The following is a 26,602-nucleotide window of genomic DNA, read 5'->3' on the forward strand; positions in this document are numbered from 1 at the left end:
ATCAGGTATAATCCATGTGCTGGGTTTTATCTTTTTTCCTCTCTCATTCATCTCTAAGACCTGTGAATTGTAGTTTGCTGGTGCTGTGCTCCAGTCGCGAATGTTGGAGATAAGCATCTAGCAATCTGATGACTAAGAGCATAACATTGTTTAAAAAGAGCTTATTTTTTTAAAAGCATTTAACAGCAACTTTCTTTAAAAAGAAACTAGCATATTGATTTAAAATTTTCCAAGTATGGAAAAATGTTCGAAGCTGTAAAACTTGGTATTGGTTTAATTTGTAATCGTGTCTTCTATCTACAGTTTTTGAAGAACCTGAAGATCCTAGCAGCAGATCATTTTTTTCAGAAATAATATCATCGATATCTGATGTAAAATTCAGTCACAGTGGTCGATACATGATGACAAGAGACTACCTTTCTGTTAAAGTGTGGGATCTCAATATGGAAAACAGGCCTGTAGAGACATATCAAGTATGGTGGTCAAGTTTTCTTAAATATCCCTTCTTTTCCCTTTTCTTTTTCCTTATATCTAATACCAATTTAAATGTTCCAAAAAGGTGCATGAGTATCTTCGAAGCAAGCTTTGTTCCCTTTACGAAAACGACTGCATCTTTGACAAGTTTGAATGCTGCTGGAATGGTTCGGATAGGTAAGTTGGGGGGTCCGTTTTGTTTCAGCTAAGCAGTACTTAACTTTAAGAATGCAATTCGTTACATTTCAGTCAACTGGGTGGTTTTTGGCGGTTTTTTGTTGGTTTTTTGTTTATTGTGTTTCGTGGGTTTTTTTGCGAAAAGACTTAATTCTTCAATCCTCCACCCTCCAGTTGCAGAAGCGGAATAAACTTTTGTGTGTCCATTTGCTTCTAATATAAACTATTGTTGAAGTTTTATATAGTCAAGACTGGCCATTCCAAGCCATGAAAATGTGATTTAGTTTCATCCTTACAGTGTATACAAGAACATGCATTCTGTGTCTTGCAAATTGACTCTTCTTCACATACTTTCTGTAGGCTAAAGAAGATAAAACTCTGTTAGATAATAACTTGTATTTCTTGCTAGCAGTGGAAATACATGTCTTGCCTGCAAGTTGTGGAAGTATTACAACGGGCTAGCAAAGCCGCTGATTACTACCTATATTGGCTACCTGATAAAATGCTTTCAGAACCCACAAATAAGACTGTGGCGGATCTGGATCATATCTGGATTGCCTTGGGGATTCTTACTTTTTTGATAGAAGGTCTGTATCAGTTCTGATTTGATGGTAACAGGATCAGCCTGTGAAACAAGCTTTGGCCAGTATCTATCAAATATTGCAGAACAAAAGATCCACCACATAGTTTAGATGGGGTCGGTGATCAGGGAAGTCACGCCTGGTAAGCTGTGCACAGGAGTCAGCGAAGAAAACCTGCCTACCTTGGTGTTGCAGCCATAGCCAAGATTGCGTGGCACGTAGCAGCACATGCAGGGACTCGTTTCTTAAGTAAACAGTATTAAAGCAAACTGGTTACTCTAAATACCAGGTTGCAAGTGGCTTTTAGTTATCGAGGGGAGAAATACACTGTATCAGTCAGTTTACAAAAAAAAAAAAACACCACTAGCAGTATTTACAACATCTAACATAAAACGCATAAAGAAGCGGTGTACGTTTTTCACGAAGCTAAAATGCAAAGAAGCTGACCCTTATTTCTACGTTTCTTTCAAGTAACTCCAGACAATCTTTCTTGGAGGGGTAAAAAAAAAAAAAACAGTGAAAGCAAAGTCACCTCATTTTAACATAAGAACATAAGTTGTCGTGGAAGTGGTGATGCTCACCTCTCTTTGAAAAAGAAAAACATACTTCACTCGGAGCATTTGCTCGTACAAGCTGAGTGGCATAGGTTGTGGTAATAGTATCTCATTCTCCTCCTAGTCAGTAATTTTTAATGCCTTGAGGACAATGTGTGTCGGCAAATAAGATGAGAAGGGTGAGGTGGTTGTGATTTTAATCCGTGAAACTTCTGGGAAACTGCTTTTCCAGTTTCATCTGGTAGAGAGAAGTGTTCAATACAGAAAACAATGAACTTGGCCTCAAGTTCAAGCGTGTGTTTTTCAGAGCTACAAACAAGCTGGTCATTGGAAGTTAGATATATGACAGCATTTTCAGGTGCAAATTTTTTTCTGCCGTGTTCAAAAGCAAATTTGATACTGTACAGAAACTCTGAATTGTTTCTGCAGGGCCATATCAGACGTTGACATAAGGGGTTTCTTTTGCTGATTCAAGACAATTTTTTGTAATTAATCCATTGGCGTGCTCATGGTCAACACGTGCACAGTGCCAAGGAAGGCACTTTCGTTTCTGATAGTCCACTGAAATTAGGTGTTTTACAGGGGCTTTGCTTCCACCGTGACTTTTGCTGCTGTGGGATATAAAGGGATAGAGTAGCAATGCGAAACCCCCCGTTTGCTCACATTAAGATGAATAAAGCGTAAGAGCGCTGCTGAGTGCTGCTGGCAGGAGAGGCGGGGGACCAGGGGAAGACCTGGGAGAGAATGCGGTGGAATGGAAGCAGTGGTAAAGTCCAAAAATGGAATTGAGCAAAGGTATACATCAGAGAGGAAAAGAGCGTAGTGCCACATACTGGCCGTGACCTTGGTCTGACGGTCACCTTGTGTGTGAGGGAGAGAAGATGGGGGCTGGATGCTATTTCTGGAAACCTAGTAAGGTTTGCCTTTCTTCTGCTTTTAAACAGTGCCATCATGACTGGATCTTACAACAATTTCTTTAGAATGTTTGACCGAAACACGCGACGGGATATCACTCTAGAAGCGTCCAGGGAGAGCAGCAAACCTCGTGCCATCTTAAAGCCGCGTAAAGTGTGTACAGGTGGTAAAAGAAAGAAGGATGAAATAAGCGTTGACAGTCTGGACTTCAACAAGAAGATTCTTCATACAGCATGGCATCCCATGGAGAACATCATTGCTGTAGCTGCCACCAATAATTTGTATATATTCCAGGACAAAATTAACTAAAGATGACTTACTTGAGGACAGAGTCGTCGTCTTGCATAGTTAAGCTCAGTTGTTTATCTGTAAAAGAGAAGGCCTTGTTGTCCTACCAGTGAAGAACATTGATGCACTTACTTCCCTTTAGATAAAGGAGAGGATCTGGCCTGGGTGTTGAGTTCGTGGTGTGGTTCTGCCTTCGGTGGGGGTCGGGAGTGTCCGTCACAATTTTCTGGGAGAGGCCCTCGAGAGGCAGAACTGATGGACAGTGCTCAATAAGGCCAATACTCAAAACAAATGTATTTATTTAAGTCTGAGCCTTCCTTTCCAGTTTATAGACCAAAAAATTTAACACCCGAGAAGAAAAATTGTCATAAAAATGTAATTTCTATCTCTTGCGCTCTTTCTCTGCTGTAATATTTGGGCCTTTCAAACCATATATTGTGCTTAATGCCTGTAAACATTCCTCCTCTGGCCTGTATCTAGGCTTAGGTGTTTTTACCTTTGAGCACTTAGGTAGGTCTTGAGTTGGGTTCGTAGACAGGTTTCCATGAATATTTACTCACCAACTGTATCTATAACCACACCTTCTGGTGTAAACCACTTAATAAAATAACAAGCTATAAAAAGTGTTTTTAAATCTGAAGGTATGTATTCAGTCTTTTTATTTTTTTATTGCATGTACTGAGATTGTGCGAGATAATTCTGATGGGCAGATTTTAAAATGTTTGCCCCGAACACTGATTTTTTTTTGGCAGACTAATACAAGCATTTTTATGTAGTATTTCAAATTCTAAATTTAGACTTTCCATGAAATTGTCATTTAGTTTAAGTTGCACTGGTTTTCTTGTAAACTGCTCTCTGTGTCCCAAGTAGGCGACTGAGAAGGTTAGCGTAACGACATCCACAGCCTTAATAGGAAGTGACCACCTTGCCCAGATGGGAAAACAAAACGTTTAACAAACTCTCTTCTTTGAAGATAAAAATTCAGTTTGATGCCTCTCGACGTTAGATAGAGACATACCTTATGTGCATTATGGTTTTTAACCTTTTTAGCATTTGGCATGAAGATATAGTTTATTTTAAATACTTGGCATAATATATTGTATTTCTCATTGTGGTTCAAGCCAGCAGAAGCCCCAGAGCTGCCCGGGTTATGCCAAGCAGCAGCGCGGCTCCGTTCGCTGGACCACCGTCTGGCTCTAGCACCGAGATGTCGGAAAACACTGAGGCCACGAGCTGGCCTAAACTGCGGTGGTTGTAACTCTGTTCGTGATACCTTTTTTGTTTGGTTTTTTTTTGTTTTGTTTTGTTTTTTTTAAGCCTTAGGTACTTTTGGTTGGTTTGTTTTGCTTTTTTTTTTTTTCTTTCTTCTTCAAAGAGGCCTAAAACGCATCAACCTTCTCTCACCCCAGCCTGGCCTGGGTGAGAAAGTGTTCCTGAAGCGGTTGCAGCACGTTTAGTAGCACCGAGTAGCTAGAGACTGCACCCTATGAAATGTGCCTGCAAACTAGGAATTCCTGCTGAAAAACGAGATCCCTCAGTTTTCCCAGAGGAAACCCAAAGCGTGGTTTACACTCCGTTCTCTCCAAGGAAGGTGTGTATGATTCCCGAATCCGACCTGCATATGCAAGAGCAAAATGTCTCCGTTACCCTCCCGATTCATGTCCGTAGAGTGCCACTCTTGTTCACAGTAAGCTAGTAAGTACAACTAACTCTGAGGTTCTACAAATAAAGTTTAAATTAAAAAAAAATCTTATACTGTATATTGGTTGTGACACTATTTGAAAATCTTGAAATGCGGAACTTCTGGGTCACTAAAGCATTAGATTTGACCTTGTTCCTAAAATACCTAATAGAGCTGATACGATGGGATTGTACATACTTGTTCAATTATTTTGACCAAAAAGTTTAATAAATTTTAAATGTTTACCTGGACTTGCTCTGTGTATTTTGAAAACTTTTTCTTCCATTTGTGAGATAATTGGCCGGATGAGCCAACCCGAAGATTGTTTGTATTTCCATTTTAAATGGTTAGTTTTTGAACGGTCGTACCTCTGACTCGCAAGCTCTCTGTTCCTAGTCAGTGAATATAGTAGTGCTGTCTATTTTTGATCTATTTTTTCAGCAAATGTAAGTGGAATATGAGTACAAAGAAAAAGGATATGATGAAATCTTCTATTATATAAAACATGATCTGCTTGTACCACTTTCAATTAAATAGTTTTTGATGATTCATGAAACTTTCATCATTTCATTTTATCTAAAACCAGATTTTATGGGCAATTTGGTAAAATTATTATTCTTTCAGATATTTGCCTCAAACCACCCCTGCCTCCCGTGCTGGGTGGCAGAGCCTGGCAGGGAAGGGCTGGCGCCGGCGGTGTGGAGTGTCGGGGCGGTCGGGGTCTTGCGTTGGAGAGACGGCACTTGGCTTTAACGGGCGAAAAATCCCGAGAGGCGCCTTGCGGCAGGTGGTGAGAAACGCGGGGAGCGGAGACGGTCCCGACAGAGGCGACCTCGGGCCTCGGTGGGGTTTGAGGAAACGAGTGGAAGAGCAGCACGTTGTCTGTGCTGGAAATGAAGAGGTAAGATTTTTGAGACTTGTTTCAAACACTGGCGGTTTTGGTAGGGTGGGTCCCCAACGCCCAGGTGGCCGGGGCTGAGGTGAACTCTGGATCCGAGACGCTAAACCCAAGAGTTTTCTGCGTAACCCTCTCTTCACAGACCCGTGCGTGGGGTTTAAGTTGTCCGCGTAGTTGTTCTTCAGTGAGCAGAAGGTCAGCGTGGGTGGTAGCTCCTCACCGGTGCTGGGAGAAGGTGAACCACCCTCGAAGGGCCGCTGCTGCTCTCGGGGATGGGTTTGGAAATTGCAGGAATGGGATTTCGGATGAAAGCGAATTGCATTGTCGCTTTACACTGAGAGAATCGGGACTCCTCATGGAAATGACAAGCAGCTCTAGAAAAAACAGGCCGGTAAGGTGAAGTGAGAGCTGGGGGGGTGTATCACTACAGCCCGGGGGCTGTGCTGGGGGTCGGCGCTGACACACAGCGGTGTCCGAGAAGCAGGACCTGGGATCGGTGTCTGAGGATCGGCTCCTGTCCCTGCACTGGTGGCCGTGCTGCTCCAGACACCGACCTGCGGTGGTGGGTGCTGCACAGGGCTCCCCACAGCTGCCTGAAAGGGGGGTATCGCTGGGGGGGTCGGGCTCTTCTCCCAAGGAACAGGCCATGGGACAAGAGGAGATGGCCCCCAGTTGCACCAGGGGAGGTTTAGGATGGGTATTGGGAAAACTTTCTTCGTGGAAAGGGTTGTCAAGCGTTGGAAGAGGCTGCCCAGGGCAGTGGTGGAGTCGCCATCCCTGGAGGGATTTAACAGCCGGGCAGACGTGGGGCTGAGGGACGTGGGGTAGTGGTGGGCTCGGCAGTGATGGGTCAGTGGTTGGACTCGATGATCTTAAAGGTCTCCTCCAACCGTAACGGTTTTGTGGCTCTATGAGGGACAGCCGGAACATATTTGACAGCCTGGTGAAATAAATTGTGCTTCCGAAGAGTTGAGACGCTTCATTTGTACTTCTGATTTCCCGGGGAAGGCTTTTCACCAAAGGTCCTTGTTTCGCAGCCTGCCCGAAGGCCATCGCTAGGGATGAGGTCACCCTCCAGGCTCCCTGGCAGCGTGCGAGGGCTGTCCCGTGCGCCTGCCCTGGGCTGGAGCAGCGGAAGGGAGGGGAGCAGGATTTTCCTATGCCCGTGATTCCCCCTGTGCCAGGTTCGCACCGGAGGAACGGGGGGGCCGGGCGTCGCTCTGGATGTTCCTCAGCTGGAGATAAAAGCTGGGGTTTTGTTGTGCGGTTCGTCGTGTCCATTTGAATTGGCAGAAAGGGCCCCGTGCTCGTGGGGTTGGGTGAGAGGGGCCAGCCTGGCTCTTCTCTGCCCCGAGCGATGGCGACCTGCAGAGCAAACGCGTGCGGCTCTCCCTCGGTGCTGGGCGGGACGTGGACGCGCAGGTGGCTGCAGCCATCGCTGGGTGCCCCATCTAATGCACTTCTGTCGTAAAGGTCTTTTTCTGCCTTACACCACACTTCCCACCGGCTGGTGAGCACCACCAGAGTTTGGATGAAGAAGCTACGTTAAGCCGTGAGGATGAATTTCCCGGGCACGTTTGAGCAGACGAACGTCTGTGTCTGGCTGAGCTTCCACCAGGGATGGGGCTGAAGGTCCCTGTGGTGGGAGCGCGGCGGGAGGAGTTGGCTCTTGCGCGGTGGAGCTCCCCTGGCCTCTCAAAGTTTAGACTTGGAGAACGAATAATCAAGAGTTAGGAAACGATCAGAATCCCCCGTGCCCCGGGGCCGTCAGCTTGGCCTCTGGCTCCGCTGGGTGCTGCTGAGCGTTACCTCCCGCTGGTGCAGCGGGGGACGCTGCGACGCGGGGCTTTGAGCCCAGGCAGAGGAAGGGCTTCAAGGCTGCGATGAGCCGGTTGCTGCTCTGGAGCAAGAACAGGCCTCTGCTGCGCGAGAGCCTTCGGTGACAGCCCGGGACGCCTGGGTCCGTGACAGTTCTCTCCTGGTTCCTTTCAGTATGTGGCGATGGCTTTAATAGCTCTCCCTGACAGCATTTCTCACGCGAAAGCACACGAGCCCGCAGTGCGCTGCTGGCCTGGGCCCGCTGAGCCTCAAAGCCCTGGAACAGCGGGACCAGCTCGGCTCTGAGCCGGGCCGGCCGCCCCCTCCAGCCAGGGCTGGGGGACCATTCACCTTCCCCACCTCCGTCTTGGTGACCTGTGCCGTCCCCCCTTCCCCTTTCCTGGCCCAGGTGGCCACGGTCGTCACCAGCTGCGGTGACATCAACCCGGGCAGCCGCAGGTGGCTCCGGCTCAGCACATCGGATGCAGCCCAGCTCAGGGGCTGCCCTCGGCGCTGGGGCTGATGGAGCTTCTCGGCCTCTTAAAGCTCTGGTGAATGAGTCCCGAAGCCCCGTGCTCCGGCCCGGGAGCGCTCAGTCCCTGTGTCCTGCCCCGGCGCCTTCCCAGCAGCCGGCTCCTGCTGATGGTGGTGCCCGAGGAGCGTCGCTGTGCGCGGCCCCGGCACCGTGTCCCCCCCCGTGCCCGCGCCTGGTGCCCTCCCAGCTGTCCTTTGGGCTGCGTCTGCCCAGGGAGGGTGACCCCGATGGAGGGGACCCTGCCCAGCCCCCGGGGTGGGGGAGCAGCGCCCTGGGGCCGGGGCTGGCAGCGCAGCAAACGAGAGAGTTCTGATGAGCTGTACCCGCTCTTGTCTCTCTAAAGAAATAAAGCTCCCTGCACTGGAGGCGTGCTGCTGTGCTTAAAATCCTACTTATTTGTGCCAGGACCATTTTTCTTTTTTTCTTTTTTCTTTTTTCTTTTTTTTTTAAAGAAAATGAGTGGTTGCAAAATTGCCTGAATTTTCCATTTCCCCCGGTGTTAAGTGAGGACCAAATGGCTTAAAGCCTCCAGCGCAGATTTTGTCAATGTCTAGCATGTCAAGGCAGTTGTGGACCATTTCTTCAGCATTTCTCTTTCTTCTGGAGTGATTGTGCGCTGGGTCCGTGGCTTTCCGGAAGCCTGTGCGCTTTAAAGCTGCTTTAAAAAATTGGTAGCTGTGAAACGTGTATGGGGCAGCGGTTGCAGAAATCCGTGTGAAAACGCGGAGGCAAAAGGGCAACGTTTGACCGTAGAAACCTGATACAGCTCTGTAAGAACTCCCGGACCCATAACTGGATAACGACGTCAAGTATTTTGCTAGTTTAATGGCACTGTGACGACTGGTTGGTTTTGGGCTGCTTTTTCAATAAGCTTTGCTGCTTTCAACCATGTTAAGAATAATTATTACGTGTACAGCCGTCCGGCTTGGATCAGGGCAGCTGAAGAAGCTGCTGCCATAAACACAAACCTCGGATACAGAAGTTGCCCGTCCGGGATTTCCTTTTTGCTGTTTCTCACCTTGTTTTTTCTGAAATGGGTGTTTGTCACCTCGGGCCTGTCGTGTGAAGGTGGGGGAGAGGGGGCTGAATATGAGGGTTTCTGAAGGATGCTCCTGAAGCTGGGGGTAAGGGCAGCGGCGCTGGCTCCGAGCACTGGCAGAGCTCAATGCTGCGATGCCCGGGGGCAGCGCTGGCGTTCCCCATGTCCCCCTCGCTGCCACCGCCGTGGTGAAACGCCGGCTCCCAGCCCCGAGTGTCGACAAAACAGCTCTCTGTTTCTTACCTTCAGCTCCCCGGAATCCCTGCACACGGACAAACCGTTTCTGCTCGGTGGCCTCAGGAAAACCAGCGCGTGCCCAAAAAGCTGTTCAAGCTCTATTCATCCACGGCAAGGGCAAGGACGGCGGAGGGGATCCTCAGAGATAATTATGCATGTAATTCTAATTAAAATCGATGTAAATTAAGACTGAAATGTGTAACTACCTCTAAAATCCTTATTCATTGTGCCTAATCTGGAAAATAAGTTGACGTCTGCGCAAGTTTGTGGAACGAGAGACTGAGAGGCCTTTCCTGCCACCCGCCTTCTCCTGCTCCCCTCCACACCGTCGGATCTCGCTCCGCTTGGACCACGATGGTTCCATGAGGGTTCCGAGCGAGCCGGGGCTTTCCGGGCTGTGACGGCCTGCAGGCAGGGCCCCGCGCTGGAAAGGCTGGTGCCGGTGTAACACCCGCGGTACCCGCGGGGCGGTGCAGCTGAAGGAATAGTAATTTTTTAAAAGAAATGGACCCTGTAACATAAACGGCTTCTCACTTCCAATCAAAGCGGTGATGGAAATCAGAACTGGTTTCTCGGCAGCTGTGACAGGTAACAGACAGGCCTCTTGTCAAGCTGCTGGTGATGGTAAATATGCAAATAGTGTGGTTTAACTATATAGAGCACTTTTTTGATTGTACTACTCTGATGTTTCATGGGACTCTGTGACGTTTCATGGGATGTGCCAGGCTGACACGGCTGTTGATGGCGGCAGGACGGCGTTGGGACGCTGCGCTCCGGCGGCTGCTGCTCCCACCTCTGCGTTCCGCAGCAGGGCTCCGGCCCCAGCGTGAAGAGCTCCGGCTCCCGCGGGAACGTTAACCGTCTGCTCTGCACAGCCACGAGGAGGTAACTGCGCTCCAGCCCCTGCAGCGTTTCCTCGCTTCTGGGTTCAAAAGAAGACAGGAGAAAAGAAGGAGGAGCTGAGGTAGTTCCTTTTTCCACCATGGATACCTTCATGCGGTTCGTTTCGCAGCGCGCACCAGCAGCGTTGCTCCTGTGTGATCCTCAGGTGCCTTCTCTGTGGTTTTCTGTGACTCTTTCTTAAAGTACCAGCTGCACTAGAGCAGGAACGCAGGGAAGGGCCAGCGCAGGGGGGCTGCTTCGCGCCCAGGGAGAAGAAGAAACGCCCAGCGGCGAAGGGGCAGCAGGGGACGCGCTCCCTGCGCCCCCCCTCGCCTGCTGCCACTGAAGGGGCGCTGGGCGAGAGGCGAGCTGCTGGGGGTTTAGCAGTGCTCACAAGGAATCTTTTATTTAAATTTGGATGCAATGGTATAAAAAATGTCTTGCTTTTTCAAAGGAGAAGCAGCAGCTGCTCTAACAGTCTCTCTGACACCAACGTGTTTAATACTATTTTGGTGGAAAGTGAGGTTCAGAACTGCGTCCAATGTCCCATATGGAAAATTATATATATAATATAATCCTATAAATCCATTTTTTATTGCACGTATAGTAAAAAAAACCCAAAAAACCACAAAGAGATCCTGGTCCTCTTGTAACGGGTGTGCGATTAAGTTCACACAAGGGAGAACCTCCAGTGGCCGCAGCAGCCGGTGCCAGCGCTGGGCGCCGCAGGGCCCGGAGCCCCTGCCCTATGAAAAGGTAGCGCGTCTTTACAGGATCCATTTCAAGCAGAGAAGAAAGAGTCAGCGCTGCTAAATAAGGGCAAAAAGAAAGTAGAAAGCAAACTTATGAAGTGATGATGATGATGGTACAAAGCGGAATGTGCATTTGCCACTTCCGTGAGTCTCCGTGCAGCGAGTGAGCGCCGCTGCCAGCTTTGCCCTGTTCGAGCTTAAGAACGAGCCCTGGAGTTGTTCTCTCCAGAAACGTCCCCCTTCTTTGTCAGCTACGCCAGTAACAGCCTGAGACTCCTCTTTAAAGACAAAGAGCCTCGTCAGCTCCTTTCGACAGCTATTGAAGGAATGCGAAAACTCCAAATCCACAAGGAACATTTTTATTTAAATATACAAAACATGGTATTTTGGCAAACATTTATTTTTTTCCTCATTAAATAAGATAAAATCACTGAATGAAAAGGCATTCCATCAGTAAAAACAAATAAGCAAGCAACCCTTTATTTAAATCTATACAAGGATGAGGCAAATATAAGATGCAAATTTATTATTTTACAGATAAAAAGACTGAGAAGCAATAGTCTGCGAGGAGACACTCGGGAAGGAGTCTCTAATAATTAGGGAGTTAAATAAATGCCTTTGCAAAAGAAGCTATTTATTAGGCACCAAAGTCCGAATTTTAATTCGGGCTGTTGTGCATCACACTCTGAACTAGTGGAAAGGGACGGGGGTCCCACCCGCACGCTCCTTCCCGCTGACGGTGTCCCTTCACGTCACGCTCACACAAGAGGGAGCTCAGCAACTCCAAGGAAGGAAGGAGCTGCCTCCGGCCAGGCAAAAGCTTCTCTGAATTCCCATCTATGATACATAAGGCCACACGTCGTTTGGGGCTAATCCCTTCGTGTCATGATTACAGCAGCAGTGACGAATACTCACATCTATGAAGCGTACGGAAACAGCAGTTCAGATGAACACCTCGCCCGATCACAACGGCTATGTTAAAGCTAGGATTGTTGTTAAACATCAAGTTCTTTTAATTTTCCAAGATGCTTCACTACAAAGCAATATAACCGATGTTAATGCACCTGAAACATGCTCTAAGAATTGATCCAGCAGACTAGGTATGATACATGGGCTTTAGTCTCTCTCTCCCCTCCCTGCTACCCCAGCACCACCACATTCGCGGAACAAGCACACACTGATCACGCAGCCAGCGCCAGCTGAGACCCTCCTGCCATTCACCTCCGCTATTCCCTTTGCTTCGAACCGGGATTCCGGGCGCCTCTAAAAGGTGCTGCTGGACGCTGTGGTCGTCAGGCGCCGTCCGATGTAAACGCTGAGGAAGAAGAGCACACGGTCAGCGAGGGTCGCACTCTGCTCCACGGAACGCACAGCGCGGGAGGAACGCTTCTCTCCTTGCCAGGTTACCAGGGCTGCCGTTGCCAGCGGGAGCAGCAGTGCTGCCGGAACCAAGCGGCTCCCCAAGGGACTGCTACCGCAGGCAGCTCCCAGGGCCCGGAACAGCCCCCCCACCTTCTAAGGCTGAGTTACTCCGGGGGAGCTCTTCAGGAATGCCGGAGTCGGAGAGAAGCCTGGGCTTAACGAGGCTCCAAGTCACATGTTTTATTACCTTTCCCCTTCTGTTATCTGAAGTTTTTCCATATGCTAAATGCCTCTGAAGTCTGTCGCTATTTTACTGTCATCTTCATGTACTTCTTACCCTTTCTCTGGTCACGATCTCCCAGCTTGGCGTGCTCGCACAGCTGCCCTACGCTGCCTCCTCTATTCAGGTACTTGTAGCTTAAAGAAAGGAGTATTTTGATGTGTAACTATTTTATTGATACTACATTAAGCACTTTCTGAAGATGTGACTTTGGTATTCACTCATTACGGAGCTGGAATGATGCAAGTTTGCAGCAGTGGTGGAGTGACCAGGAAGAAAGTAAGTACTTACATCGCCAAACTTGTGTTTATTTTGAAAGGAAAATTCCATTATGCTTTTGTTCTATCTTGTGCAGTTTCTCATTTCAACTTTGGAAGGACTTAGATTAGTTTCGTGTTACTTTTACAGTACCATGTGTCAGAGATCATGATTTTGTACAGGAAGACAACCTGTGCCTTCATCCACCCAAAATGACGCAGGCGGCAGGGACCACAGAGATTCGGGCTGTCCCTCCTCCCAGCTACTCCTGCTCTGCCCCGTCTCCTGCACCCCGTCGCTCAACTCCCGGAGCTGTGGTGAGGTTCAGATTGATGCACGGGAGCGAGCAGAGGAAGAGCAGGACCGGAGCTAAGGGCAGGTTCCTTGGAAAACAGGCGTCACCCCAGAACTTGTCACATCTCCCCCAGGCCCCTGTGGCACAGCGTGCTCCGAAGGGAGAGCAGCCCCATTCCCGGATTCTGTGCTGCTACCAAGGAATGTGCCGTGCTTCGGCACAGGCCAACTCTGACCCTGCCCTGAAGGAATTTAAGCTCTTCCCTTTAGTCTGTGTCCTGCAGCTGCCTCTAAAGCAGGGCCATATACCCCCTATATCGTCTAAAGAAACCCCATTCCTGTCCCCTGTCCCTCCCAGGTGTGAGGGGAATTTTAAAATGCATTAAATAGTATTTTTTTCCTTTGCAATTAGTTGTGAGATTAAATTCCTGTCTCTAATAGAACAGAGTATTTCATGTGTATAATTACCGTTCATATAAACACACACTCCTAATTTCACTGTCCCTTAATTATTTTGAAGAATTCTTAACTAGCAAGAAAAGCAGAAACGGCAAACTTGATAAATTCAGCAATACCACAAGACGACAAGCAGAAAGCACTTCCTGAGTAAGCATCTGCCCCATTCTGTGGGGACAGCCTTTAGCCAGAGAGGGAATCAGGGGTCAGAATTAGGCCTTAGAGAAAACAGGTGAAAAAATCTACTACTTTTTTTTTTTTTTTTTAAATTGAAACTTACCCTAGTCCAATGGCAAGCAAATGAGAAAGTAGCAGAGAGGGAAGAAAAACCTTCAAAAATTCCGCTGAGAATATCCCCCCTTTCTTCATTACACTGGTGTTTCTCATGCTGAGAGTAGCCGTGCGCCTGGGATGTTTGAAGAGGAATTCCCTGGTTTTGAGGAAGAAAACGCAGTCAGAGCATTAACACATATTGTTTAGACTCAAAGTAAAAGCTGCACCAACGTTCACCCGTAACACAGAGCACTCACTTGGGTGGGATGTTCTCTGGCCTGCTGGACCAATCCCATATCCAATCCGCATTCTTCTTCAGCAGACGCTCTACTTCTTTCCTCCTTTCAAGAAAGTCTTCTTCAGACTAAAACAAAGAGCCGGTGTCAAACGGGACTCAGGGCTAGGACAGGCACGAAGTCAGTACTGCCAAACAAAGCCCCTGCGCTGCGTCTAGGACCGTTCCTATCTCCAGGTCCCACATCTGACTGACACTGGGCAGGAGAAACCTTGTGCCTGCGTGCAAAACTGGACCGTGTCACACTTGTCTGAAAACCAATTCCAGCCTCGTAAAGCTTTTGGAGCTGGGAATCCAGGTGAAGCCAGGCCGGGTCTATCTGCACACCTCTGAGCACAAACACCCCCCAAACAAACAGTGGCTTCGTTTAAGTGAATTACAGCAGAAAGGCTAACTAAGAATACCGTTTCTTACTTAATGCATGTGCGTTAGGTGGAGCCAAGGTCTTGTGATAAAAATAGTATCTGATCATAGAATTAAAATAGCTATATACGCGCACGCTTAAGAACGGAAATAAAGTTGTCCAAGCAACTTTAGTTCTGATCATTTTCCAACTCTTGATTATTTGTTCTCAAAGTCTAAATGATGATCTTTAAGCATATAAAGGGTTTTCTGGAAATACAAAATAAAAATAATTCGTTTCCAGTAATGTATTTAGCTAACCCCAAGGTAGTAATTCATTCAGGCAGATTCCTGTAGGAGTTGTAGAGATGATGGGGAGAGTTTCAGACAGAGGAAGAGGCGACGGGACCAAGCACACTTCGTGTCACTTGGAGAACTGATTAAATCTATGTACTATTGATAGAGCTGTATCATTTAGAAACTGTATGAAGTTGAAACTCCACGAGATTAAACACTGTGCAAACAGTGAACACACAGACTTTGTTTTAAAAAGTTCATAACACGGGGTAGAAAAAGATAATCCATGAACAAATACAGGCAGCCGAGGAAATGGGGAGAGCCCGAGATGACAAACCCCCACGCACACTCGGCTACAGACGGTAAACAATAGTAACTGAAAGGAGGAGGTGATGGAAGAAATCAGTTTTTAAAGTAAAATGCAAGGGTCCCGAGTTCTTACTAGAGTTAAAGCAATAACGTTGCACATTGGAGCACAAGGAACTGGTAGTGCTGGTAACTTTTGACAGTTTATCATACCCTGCTACTTCTTTTCATGCAGAGGCTCCAAGTGAATATAATCTTGATTTCTAATTGCTAACCGCTAACCTTGTAAGAATTAGTCACAGGCATGCAATATATTTCAAACTGATGAGAAAATAGTATCTCTTTGTATGTAAACAGTGCAGAGAGAACGATTTACTCAAGACAATACAGCAAGTCTCTGGAAAAGCAGAGAAATTTACTTCAGTACTTTTAATACTTCACTCCTCAAAATGTTTTATAAGTAAATTTTTTCATATTAAAACTAGTATTAAGTCTCACTGTAATTAGGTATTTTAGCCTATCATTATGCAATAGGATATATATTGATAAAACATGGTTAATATAGAGCATCCTTTTTCCCCTCACTCTTTTCTCAAATGTATTTACTCATCGACTTTGCAAGTATGTAAACAAAGGTACAAAATGAAATTAGAAATAACGGTGAGTTTTTCAAAGCAGCAGGTAGAAATGTTAAGTACTAGTTGTTAAAATTAAGTGGAATCCTAAAGCTATGACAGTGCTTTGAAAATGTCAAGTTCAAGTGAAATTCTTAGAAATCCTTGCTGCTGTCAAATTCACTTTTTAAATTCAGAACGCAGTGGTGGTAATGCATTTAAATAAAATTTCATTGTGAGGGATGAATGAAATGTACCCAGTTGACAGTCAAAGGGAGAAGAGGAAACTTCTGCGTGGTAAGTTGTCCACAGAACATTAACATTTCCTGTACATTTTAATGCAAAATCTGATTGTCTCACAAACGGTTACATCACACTCGACCTATCGAGTAGGGCAGAACAATGCCCACTTCACAGGGCAAAAGAAGCCACGATAGAGAACACCTCTTGGGATCACCAGAAGCTGGAGACTTAGCAAGGTGCTGACTCCAGCTCTCTTGAATTCTAGACCAGCAGTTATCTCCTGCATTATGTTTTTTCCTAAAAGCTACCCATAGGATTTGAAGGTTGGCCTTTTCAGCTTGTGGCTGGAAAGAGGCATTTGAGAATGCAGCCATTTTAAAAGACAACAGATTAGGGCACTTAAATCCTTCTGAAAAATCTCAGGTTACAGACTAAAAAAATAAATAAATCTATGCAAGTCAGATACAAATACACAAAGCTTGATTCTACAAAGATTAATCTACGTTACAAAGTAATTTAAGTCTCTACATTAGCAGCTTTGCCTCTTACTTCCTAATCACAGAATGGTTTGGGTTGGAAGGGGCCTTAAAGATCATCCAGTTCCAACTCCCTGCCCTGGGCAGGGACACCTCCCACTAGATGAGGTTGCTCAGAGCCCCGTCCAGCCTGGCCTTAAAAACTTCCAGGGATGGGGCTTACACCACCTCTCTGGGCAACCTGTTCCAGTGTCTCACCACCCTCATGGTGAAGAACTTCTTCCTAACGTCCAGTCTGAATCGACCCATCTCTAGTTTTAATCCATTCCCTCTAGTCCTACCATGACCCGGCATCCTAAAAAGTCCCTCCCCAGCTTTCTTGGAGGCCCCCTTAAGATACTGGTAGGCCACTGTAAGGTCTCCTCGGAGCCTTCTTTTCTCCAGACGGAACAACCCCAACTCTCTCAGTCTGTCCTCATCGGAGAGGTGCTCCAGCCCTCTGGTCATCCTCGTGGCCCTTCTCTGGACACGTTCCAGCACGTCCATATCTCTCTTGTAGTAGGGGCTGCAGCACTGGACGCAGTACTCCAGGTGGGGTCTCACGAGAATGGAGTAGAGGGGGAGAATCACCTCCCTCGACCTGCTGGCCATGATTCTCCTGATGCAGCCCAGGATAAGATTGGCTTTCTGGGCTGCTAGTGCACACTGATGGCTCATGTGGAGCCTCTCGTCCACCAGCACCCCCAAGTCCTTTTCTTCAGGGCTGCTCTCAAGCCAGTTGCTGCTCAGCCTATATCAGTGCTTGGGATTGCCCCGACCCAGATGGAGGACCTTGCACCTTGTCTTGTTGAACTTCATGAGGTTGGCACGGGCCCACCTCTCCAGCCTGTCGAGGTCCCTCTGGATGGCATCCCTTCCCTCCAGCGTGTCAGCCACCCCACACAGCTTGGTGTCATCAGCAAACTTGCTGAGGGTGCACTCTATGCCACTGTCCATGTCGCTGACGAAGATGTTAAACAAGACTGGTCCCAGTACTGATCCTTCAGGGACTCCAGGATGGAGTCTAATGCTAATGCTAAAACTAATGCTAGTTTTCAAACAGTAAGAGTAAGAAATTATTTCTCCCAAAGCAAGATGAGATTTTTTTTTTACCTGAAAGCTATTCTTTTCCCCACTGCTGTGACTCTCTATTTCCAAAGCTCTGTGACTGTCCTGAGGCGTCTGGGAACGAGGAGGGCTTGATAAAAAGAGAAGTGCAAGTAAGAAAGAACTCATTAAGTTTTTTATGACATTGTTTATGGTATGAACTAACAGCTAGTCAATGAAGCTTGTATGCACAGTTCTCCCTAAGAGCTACAGTGCCTTGACCATAATTTAAGACATTAACCTGTCAATGGGTAACATAATCCTGCCATCATACTCAATTAATCTTTGATTTTCTAACAATCTGCTAAGAAGCTTGCTGCACAGACCTGTTTTTCAGGAGTGCAGAGATGCCTGTGGGGCTGTATGATTTGGCTTGTGTTACTCACTAAGTAACGATGGGCAGCAAACGATGACTAAAAGCGGGGTTTGGTCTGAAGACAAACTAGCCAGGTAAGACTAGGAAGTTCTGCGTCCTGTTAAACTTTAGGCTGCAGACTTCACAGCGCATCAAAACCAAATAAATGAATAATGCTGACTGACAACTTGCATGCATCAGATGTAAGTTGTTTCATTGTGTTTTACTCCTAGAAATCTGTTATGTTTTGTAAGCTGGATACAGGACAATTCTTTAGCAATTACTTAAGAACTCGTAACTGATGTACCGCATTACAAAACACACGTTCCTTTTCATCACCTTTCTCTGGCATTCCTGTTCCAGGCAGCAGTGTCAGTAGCACTACATGCTCTTAAGCGTCACGCTGACATTGCCTGCACAAGGACTGAGCCTTTGGAATGACAGCCACACACAGCTCCAGAGTGCTTTATTTACCAAAACAAGGCTGCTGCCTGCACACAAGCAGCACCCCTGTGGGAAGTTCAGCAGCTGCTGCTGGACTTCTCAGGATACACCAAATCCCCAAGATAGCATCATCATGAGATGTGAGAAGCCTTCTAGAGTCCTCTCACCTGTAAGTTCTTTCTCGCTTCAGGACAGGCTTCTACGTAGAAGTACTTGGGCACCACTCTTTTACGTATGAAATTTTCACCTCTCTTCCTCTCTGCACATGTGTATGTGCATGTGTATATACACACATGTATGTAAGCATTTCTATATTTGTCTTTGCCTCTTAGACATAAAAATGGCTTTGTATAATAGCAATCTTTACTTTGCTTACAATAAAATACTTTGTTTACCTGTCACAATGTGAACTTTCCCTTGAACTGCTTCTTCCAGATTCGTGTTGAGCATCAAGGAGTATTTTCTCCATGTCACCATTGTGAATGGAAATAGAAGCTGGTACTTGCTCCTGGCTGGTCGAAGTGGCAGCGCTTCCACTGCCATTTCCATTACTGCTGAAGTGGAGCTCTACCCAGGAACCTGCTTGGCATAATTGAAAACAGAACCAGAATAAACCAAGTGGTTTTGCGTAAAGGCATGTAAAATATGAGCCTGCTGATCCTCCCCAGTGTGACATTACAGTATGACATGCAAAGTACTAGCATTGACATCTCGGCTAATAAACATGATGGAATGCCAAAATGCGTGGGCGCTTTTGTTAGCGAGCTGGAAAGTCTCACAGAACTGAGAAGAAGCTGGTCAGTACATTGTGTCTCTTTCTGCAGATTAAGATCTTAGGGATATGTTTAATTTTTATTGTTCAACATAGGTGGTAGCCAAATAAAATAATCTCAAGGTCTTTCTCTGCCAGAGTTTATTTATTCATTTATTGAAAATATTTTAGGCTCAAGAATCCAGTAACTGTGTTTTGTTTAGCCTTTTTTCAGTAAGCGTTTTTAGGTGTTGCTGTTAAGCAATAGAGGATATGTGGCAACAACTAGATCATGTGTTTGCTACTCGCAGTATATTTAACACAGACAGTCACATGTTGCTTTGTTTTTTTAAGAGTGTGCTGAATAACAACTCTCTTCTGAGCTAGGAGTAACCAATGCACAAAAGCGTACGTATCTGCTGTCTCGTTTATAAATCAGCTCAAGGGACAGATAATATTTGAATGATATAAACGTCAGTGGAATTTACCTACGTAACATGTTTATGTGCGTAAACAACAGCAGAAGTAGCCAGCTGTGTTGTGCCCATCCTAGAGCAGTTTACAGGAACTCTAGCAGTAAGTACAAGGAGAAAGCGGGCAGGTGAGACCCCCTGAGTTCTGGTGAGCACAGCAGAAAGGACACCTAAGGCCTAAGGAAAGGGAGAGACACCGACAGCGGTGCCTGGCCCATTCTGCTCTAGAGGAAGAGAGGCTGTGGCAGAGCTCAGGCAGTAAGCCACATTCAGAACAGCAGAAGGGATAAGGGAGCAGTTTTAAAAGTACGCAGAAGGGGATAAGCCAATGCAGAGATCTAATGTGAAATAGAAACACTGGATGAAGAAAGATATTCTGGTTGCAAAGAGAATGAAGGTTCATCAATGAAATGAAAACAGCAAAAAGCTGAACTGCTTAATCTGCATTAAACTCTCTCTTCTAAAAAGCCAGATGACCACAAAATCTTTTGAATTGAAACATACTGGGTTACTGAGTTTTGAGGAAACATTTTTTTCCAGACAGCCTCTTTTACTTCACAACTGTTTTGTTGTTTTGGTTTGTTTGTGGGTTTTTTCCCCTCCACATGACCGTAGGTGGTATGTGTCTGGGTATGTGTTTATACCCAGACAAACTTTTCCCTACTCTTTCCCTCTAAGTTTATGAAAGCCCAAGTTGTTACCAAAGAACGATCATAACCACTGAAGTTGAAATTAAGACTGTGTCGAACCGGAGCTCTGGCTCCAGCTACCTTGCGAGCATGAGCCAGCTCCCAGCTCCTCAGCACGTCCCACCTCAGCTTCTGCTCCTCTGCTTTCAGAAGCAGAACAACTCCCGCTGGGTGGGCTGCACGACAGGCATTTGTATACACGGTCAGAAGCTATTTTCTCCCGTAGAGATGCGTGCTCTTTGAGCCACACTCACATTTCAACAATCATCCGCGCCACGGCCAAACATAACTGCTTCACACAGCAAACTAACGCTACCTACTGAAATCTTACTGGATACAGCACAGTGAACGTACGATAAAACAGGGAGAACATTAAGACGGAAGGATCACACTATATATATTTTACACACTTCCTTTTTTTCTTCTAGACACTCTTGCAAGTGAGGCTGTGCTAGTGCTCTAGGAATGTGTTGTTATATTATCATTTAAAGATAAAAGATCCTGTATTTTTATGAAGTTGGAAATATAAACAGATAAGAGCACATCTAACATGGCAATGCAAGCTGAACAGACAGAGTCAGGAGGAAGGATTTTTGAAGAGAATGACCTTATGTGATGTTCCAGACCAGGATACGTACTGTAGGAGTACTGATGAGCATTAAAAATGATACTCAATTAGCTCTGGAAATCTTATTTTCTTAACATATGGCTTTCAAAACTGGAAACAAAAAAGCAAAATTCCACAGAAGAATGAGAATGTCTCCTTAAATTTCTAAAATCACGTGTAAATCACATAATTTAATATGTCATTGCACACAGACCTTTCACTTCTGACTTTTGCTAAAGTCATGAGCATGCGATTGACCCTGATCGCTCCTCAAAGGCAAATCCCAAACGGTCCGTAGAGGGTTTATCCTGACGAGGATTTATATTCACCACAGTGCACAGATCTCATGAGGATTCATATTAATCTAGCCGCACTTGGCAGTTCAGCTACACAACCGAGATATTACCGCTTTTTAAATCTGGCCCGTTCTTCCACACAAACCTTAATTTCTCAGCCTTATTAGGAAGCTCTGCAGACGGTTTAGCGAGCGATGACTGCCAGGCTGCGGTACGGCCACAGGCTAACGAGGGGAAACCCGGCCCACACAGGGCAGAGGTACCGGGGGTGCGGCACACCAGGCCTCACCCGCCCCCTTCGGCTCGGCCCGGCCCGGGCCCGACAGCCGAGCGTCCCCCCGGGCCCGCCGCTGCCGAGGGACCCAGGGCCGAGCATCGCGCCCCGCGGGGCTGCTCCTGCCGCCCCGCCGCTTCGCCCACCTCAAAGCGCCCGGGAGGAGGCCGAGGCCGGGGCCGGGCCGTGAGGCGAAACCCGACCGCCGCGAAGCGCCCGACAGAGGCACCGCCCGGCCCGCAGCCAGGCCCGGGGCGGCGGCGGGCCGACCGACCGCCTCAGCGCCGCGCAGGCCGGCGGCACCGCCCGCAAGCCCGGTCTCCCCTGGAAGCGACCGCCGGACCTTACCCTGCAAGTTCTCCTCCTGCGGGCTGAGCCGCGACATGGCGCGGCCTCCGCTCCCCTGCGCCGCGGCGGAGCCACACGCCGGACACCGATTGCTGCGACCGCAGCAAGACACGCACTGCCCGCCGCCGCCGCCCCTCCTGCGCGACCAGCCGCCGTGACGTCAGCGGCCGCCCCGCTCGCATTGGCCGCCGCCGCGGGGCGGGGGGCGGCGGGGCGGGGTCAGGCGGGTCGCGCGCTCCCTCACGCGCCCGCGGTCCGTCACGGTCCCTCACGCTCCCGCAGGCTCCCTGGTGTTCCTCACACTCCCTCATGGTCCCTCATGCTCCTTCATGATCTTTTACGCTCCCTCATCATCTCTCATGCTCCCCTAGGCTCCCTCATGGTCCTTCACGCTCCCTCAGACTCCCTCGCAGTCCCTCATACTCCCTCATGCCGCCATGACATCAGGTGCCATTGGGGAAGGTTAGCTGCAGGTCGGAGGATCCCCCAAGCCTCTAGGAGCAACTGGAGACGTCCTGTGCTGGCCTCAAGAGCCCGAGCTGAAGAACACGGTAACTTCCTCAGAGAATTCCTCATCTTCACGCTCCGTACCCACTCAGCGCCGTACAGGGCCTGTGCGCTGCACACCCACCCGTGTCCCGCAGCATGCTTCCTGCTCATCTTTGGTAACTAAATACAGCACTTCTTACATAAAGTTACACAGAGCAAACAGAAAACTGTACTTGGATTTCAAGGGAAACCGTATCTGATTGCAAAACCAGAAGTGCTGGCCTCTGAACCAGCCTCTGATAGCTCTCAAACTAATGGCACAGGGCCTTGAAATAGGTAATAATGAATTCCTCCTCTTTTTTAATGTTGGCTAGGGCTGTGATGCCATCCGAGCAGACAGCGAGGGCTCTCCACATAGAAAACCACTTAGTAAAGACTAATTTTGCCATTGGAAACCAGATACTGATTCACTGCTGGTAATTTATGAAGACACATACATAAAGTTTTATTTTATTTAGCTAGAGGATGGGTAAAGTGTTGTTTACTTAATTAGAGGATGCAGCCATTTTCTTTAGGTTGTAATTGTTGTCATTTGTGCCTTTCTGCAGTAGGCAATCATGAAATCCAAGTAAAATGTATGTTCTGGTAAATTTTTGGTAAGTTACAGTAATAGCAAGGAGTATCAACCTACAACCTTCCCAGAAAGACAAGGTCAGGATTTCATTAATATATGCATTATACTCAGTACAGCCAATGGATTATTGGGCAAAGTAGAGTAACGGTTTGGTCAACGAAGGCATTTTCAGGGTCAGTTCTCCAGCTTTTAGTCCACCCTTAGCACACCATTTTTCCACGCTTCAGTCTTAGGCCTCCTGGGGCTAACATAGAGCTTTAAGTAGGACCTTTTCTGTACTTCTCCCTTCGCAGAACCCCAGGGCTCTCCGGGTCAGTCCCAGACCATGTGCCACAGCCACAGGGAAGGGTGGCCTGCCCTGGCAGCCGCACAGCTGGGCACAGCTGGAGGGCCGCTGTCCTGCCACGCTCCTCCCAGGCAGGCAGGAGCAGTGAGAGGTGGGACAGGGCATGCACACAGCCCCTTCAGACATCAGCCTTTCCAAGCATGCCAATGCCTAAAGTCTCTTCTGTTATGCCTGACCACAGGAAATCTACTGAGAAATTGGTATTTAATTTGCATGACTAAAAATCAGTTTTGTTCCGCAAAGGAACTTAGGGCAAATTTGTCCGCAGAAAAAAATACAATTTTTAATTGAATAACTGTTCATAAAAGCAAGTTCCTTATGTTTTTGTGTTTATTTATTATGTCTTCATGTACCAGGGCGGATAGATGGGCACAGACACGGCTCAAAGCTGGAGGCTGCCCGAGGTTCGGTGCTCGTCCTGTAGCTCTCTGCTGCTCTCTGCTGTCCAGCAATCCTCCTTTGCACCCTAGTCGGAAAAGCAAATCCAGGCAGCCTTGAACACAGAAAAGAGCAAGTTCATCATCCCAGGAACGTGTTAGTCTTCTCCATGTGAACACTGCACTTGCGTGCCTCAGGGACTCTTCAAGGAACAGGAAGCTCACCACTGTGTTGACATGAATATGGGCTGACTGGCTCAGGAGGAAGACGGGGGTCACCAAAGCAACGGCCATCCCACTGACACAATCACCTTTTCAGTCTTCGCCCACCAAAAAAAAATATACACGGAGATTTACAGGCACAGGATAACCCCCAATCAACAGGCCTGAATAGCGCTTTCCTCCACTCCAGGAACCAGCAGTAACTCCACGATACTCATCGTAGGCAGAAATGTGCTCTGACGATGTCTCCTACTAGCACAAAAAGCCTTGACAAGTATTTATCTCCTGGTGCTGTGCAAACCCTGAGCATATCCTGTGTGAAGCAGTGTATTTGCCATGGGCTGTTGCCTGTTTTGGCAGCACCAATATCACGTTACCTCCAAACTGGCTTCCTTAGTTACTGGCTTTTCGGCAGCAACAGGCTCTTCGCTAGGAGGAATTTGTGCAAACACAGGGCTCTGATAGGGTTTCCTGACGAAGTCACTCTCCTGTTGTTCTCCTGGGAAGAAGAGAGGAGCTGATCCCACCTCATCCCCTTTGCAGGATGCACTTCATAGTTGGACAACTGTATGGGAAGGTAAGAAAGACAAGGCATTGTAGTTTCAAGCACGTTTTTCTTCTGTCGTGGTGGAAATACCTAGCTGGCCTCCAGTGTATTGAAACTGCCTACAGGTCATTAGATTCTTCAACTGCCCCAGCGTGCTGGGTGAAGCAAAAGGGCAAGATATAAAAGGGAACTTGGAGCAATGCTCTACTTGCTACCATTAACAGGGAGATTGTGTTAAGGGGTTTCCAGCAACATTCTGGAATGAGAATGTGCGGCTTGTGGGCCAGCTCTTCTAAAGAAAAAGAAGGAACTTTGTCATTCATAGTAAAACTGTTTAATATTTCTACCAATAATTGACAGTACTCCCTCGTCCTCAGTGTCGCTGCAAGGAGCCCTGGCCAGCCCATTGGGATGCCCTACCTGGGCGCCTGCACGCTGGGCAGACTGGGGGAGCACGGCTGGGTGCACCCTGGTGAGGCTGTGAGTCAAACTCGGTTTGTTTCAAAATAAAATCATTTTCTCCACATTATAGGAGGGGAAATTGATTTTATTTTGAAACAAAAGGAGCAGCATTGTTAAAATGTTGCAGAGTTATAACAATGAAATAGCAGGGAAAGGGCGCTAAGTTTAACACCTGAATGCTCATTTATGATTTTACAGTATTTGTTACCCCAAACATCAAATACAAGGGGTTTGAATTTAAAAAAAAAATTACATTAAGAGAGAAAAATGTCATAAATTGCAGGGAAAGATATCATTTGGGTAGTAAACATTGAAGTCTTAAAATTAAATTTTAAGAATTTTTTTCTGTCAACAGTTCTCTGACTTTGAAAAATAATTAATATTGCAAACCATGGGGCAGAATTAAAACTTTAAAAGCTTATCAATTTGTTAAGCTGCAATCCTCTTTCAGGTTGGAACTTGCTTTAATTTTTTTTACTTGCATGTCAACAGAACAATCGTCTATTGATTAGTTCCTTTAAATCAGAGGCAGTGACCCACCTCCTCCCTGGACTAAAGAAGGCAATACTTTAGATAGTTATGAAGTCATACTTGCTGCTCAGACAACTTCGACTCTGTGTTCAGTTTTAAGCATGTGCTTTTGTACCCACGTGTCAGCTTGCAACAGTTGTGAGGAACAATTACTTTAGGTGTTACACAAAAACTGCTTGTAATCCCAAAGTGGTTATAAACTTAAATTAGTTTAAAAATGGATAATATTGATTGAAGTTTCTTTGGTTTCTTATTGATATAAATCAAAGTAATCTACACCAACTTTATAATGGATACAGTGTAGGATATGGTCCCAGCAGGGGGTAGTCTGAGGACTGACTGGGGAGAATGTGCCACTTCAGTGGCACGTGTTGCCGTCACTCCACACAGCACAAGAGATGAAGCTCACTGCTTTTGTTACGTGCCTCCTAGTCCTTTCAGCAGCACGGTACTGCTGTCCTGCTCACCTGTGCAAAACACGGGGCCTCGAAAGCAGTTGAAATCTGAGAACTGCCTGGTTTCATCTGTTTTTTTCTCTGCCAACAATGGCTTAGTTATTAACCTTCCTGTCTGCCTCTGGAAATCGAGTCGGTATGTATATTTTTATGCTGTGCATTTCTTGGAATGGTGTTCATCATTAACTACCAAACTATTCTGAGATACTAATTTCTGAGCTGTTCATACTTATCCGGGCTGTTGACATGAGGAGATCTAACAGATACACAGTCTATTGGTTTGATTTCTTTATATCTGAGATTTAATAACCAAAACAATCTTGACACAGTGAATTTAATGGTCTGATTTAATATACAGCCTAAAGAAGGAAAGGAATTAGGGGTTAGGTCTACACATGATAATCACGTCGGTTTAAGCAAATGTATTTCTAAAGTGATTTAAATGGGGACAGTCTTATGTAGACACTCTTAAATCTGCTTGTATTACCTTGAAAGTGGGTAAGTTTGATCAAACCATTGGGGACAAGCTGTTGGGTGCTGCTGGGGAGCCCGAGTCCCCTGGCACCACATGCTCGGAGCCCCCTGGGCCGTCGCTGGGATTGCATGACCTGAGCCAGAGCCGGCTTCTGCACCTCAGCTCTGATCCCTGCCATCCCTGAAGCCCCCAACAAAATGTCAGCCCCAAATGTCACCAGTCCTGAAAGCTGCTGGTGAGGACCCCAATTTTGTGCATTTCTACTGGCAGCCCTCAAGTCATCTGAGCTCATGGGATCAGGCAGGGAGACTGTGAACGGGACATACCTCTTATAAGTAATGAAGGTAGCAGAGA

At 47.0% G+C, this 26,602-nt stretch overlaps 2 protein-coding genes across 5 annotated transcripts in view; one reads left to right on the plus strand and one right to left on the minus strand.

Annotated features, from left to right (window-relative positions):
- The window catches only part of PPP2R2D (protein phosphatase 2 regulatory subunit Bdelta), a 29,430-nt gene extending 24,515 nt beyond the window's left edge, over positions 1–4,915 (plus strand). For all 4 annotated transcript variants that reach the window (XM_054204739.1, XM_054204740.1, XM_054204742.1 and 1 more), the window contains 3 exons: positions 304–473; positions 560–651; positions 2,731–4,915. In XM_054204739.1, coding sequence (XP_054060714.1) covers positions 304–473; positions 560–651; positions 2,731–3,010 — 542 coding nt within the window. In that variant the 3' untranslated portion in view covers positions 3,011–4,915. The remainder of the gene's footprint in view (positions 1–303; positions 474–559; positions 652–2,730) is intronic.
- Positions 4,916–11,174: 6,259 nt separating this feature from the next.
- Positions 11,175–21,858, minus strand: BNIP3 (BCL2 interacting protein 3). The gene is made up of 6 exons (XM_054204743.1): positions 21,711–21,858; positions 18,668–18,851; positions 17,480–17,564; positions 14,012–14,118; positions 13,762–13,911; positions 11,175–12,146 (listed from the first exon to the last, which is right to left on the minus strand). Exons 1-6 carry the CDS (start codon positions 21,745–21,747, stop codon positions 12,095–12,097), a joined length of 615 nt encoding a protein of 204 aa, XP_054060718.1. The 5' UTR covers positions 21,748–21,858; the 3' UTR covers positions 11,175–12,094.
- Between the last annotated feature and the right edge of the window lie 4,744 nt (positions 21,859–26,602).

The sequence above is a fragment of the Rissa tridactyla genome, chromosome 6 (genome assembly GCF_028500815.1).
Source record: "Rissa tridactyla isolate bRisTri1 chromosome 6, bRisTri1.patW.cur.20221130, whole genome shotgun sequence".
Taxonomy (NCBI): Eukaryota; Metazoa; Chordata; class Aves; order Charadriiformes; family Laridae; genus Rissa; species Rissa tridactyla.

Excerpts from the sequence above, each read along its gene's own strand:
- BNIP3 (XM_054204743.1), bottom strand. The coding sequence starts at position 21,747 with ATGTCGCGGCTCAGCCCGCAGGAGGAGAACTTGCAGG. Across the intron at positions 14,119-17,479 it reads GGGAAAAGAATAGCTTTCAG|TCTGAAGAAGACTTTCTTGA; the intron begins GTAAAAAAAAAA and ends TCTTTGTTTTAG. Across the intron at positions 12,147-13,761 it reads TTGCTTGCCATTGGACTAGG|CGTTTACATCGGACGGCGCC; the intron begins GTAAGTTTCAAT and ends CTTCTTCCTCAG.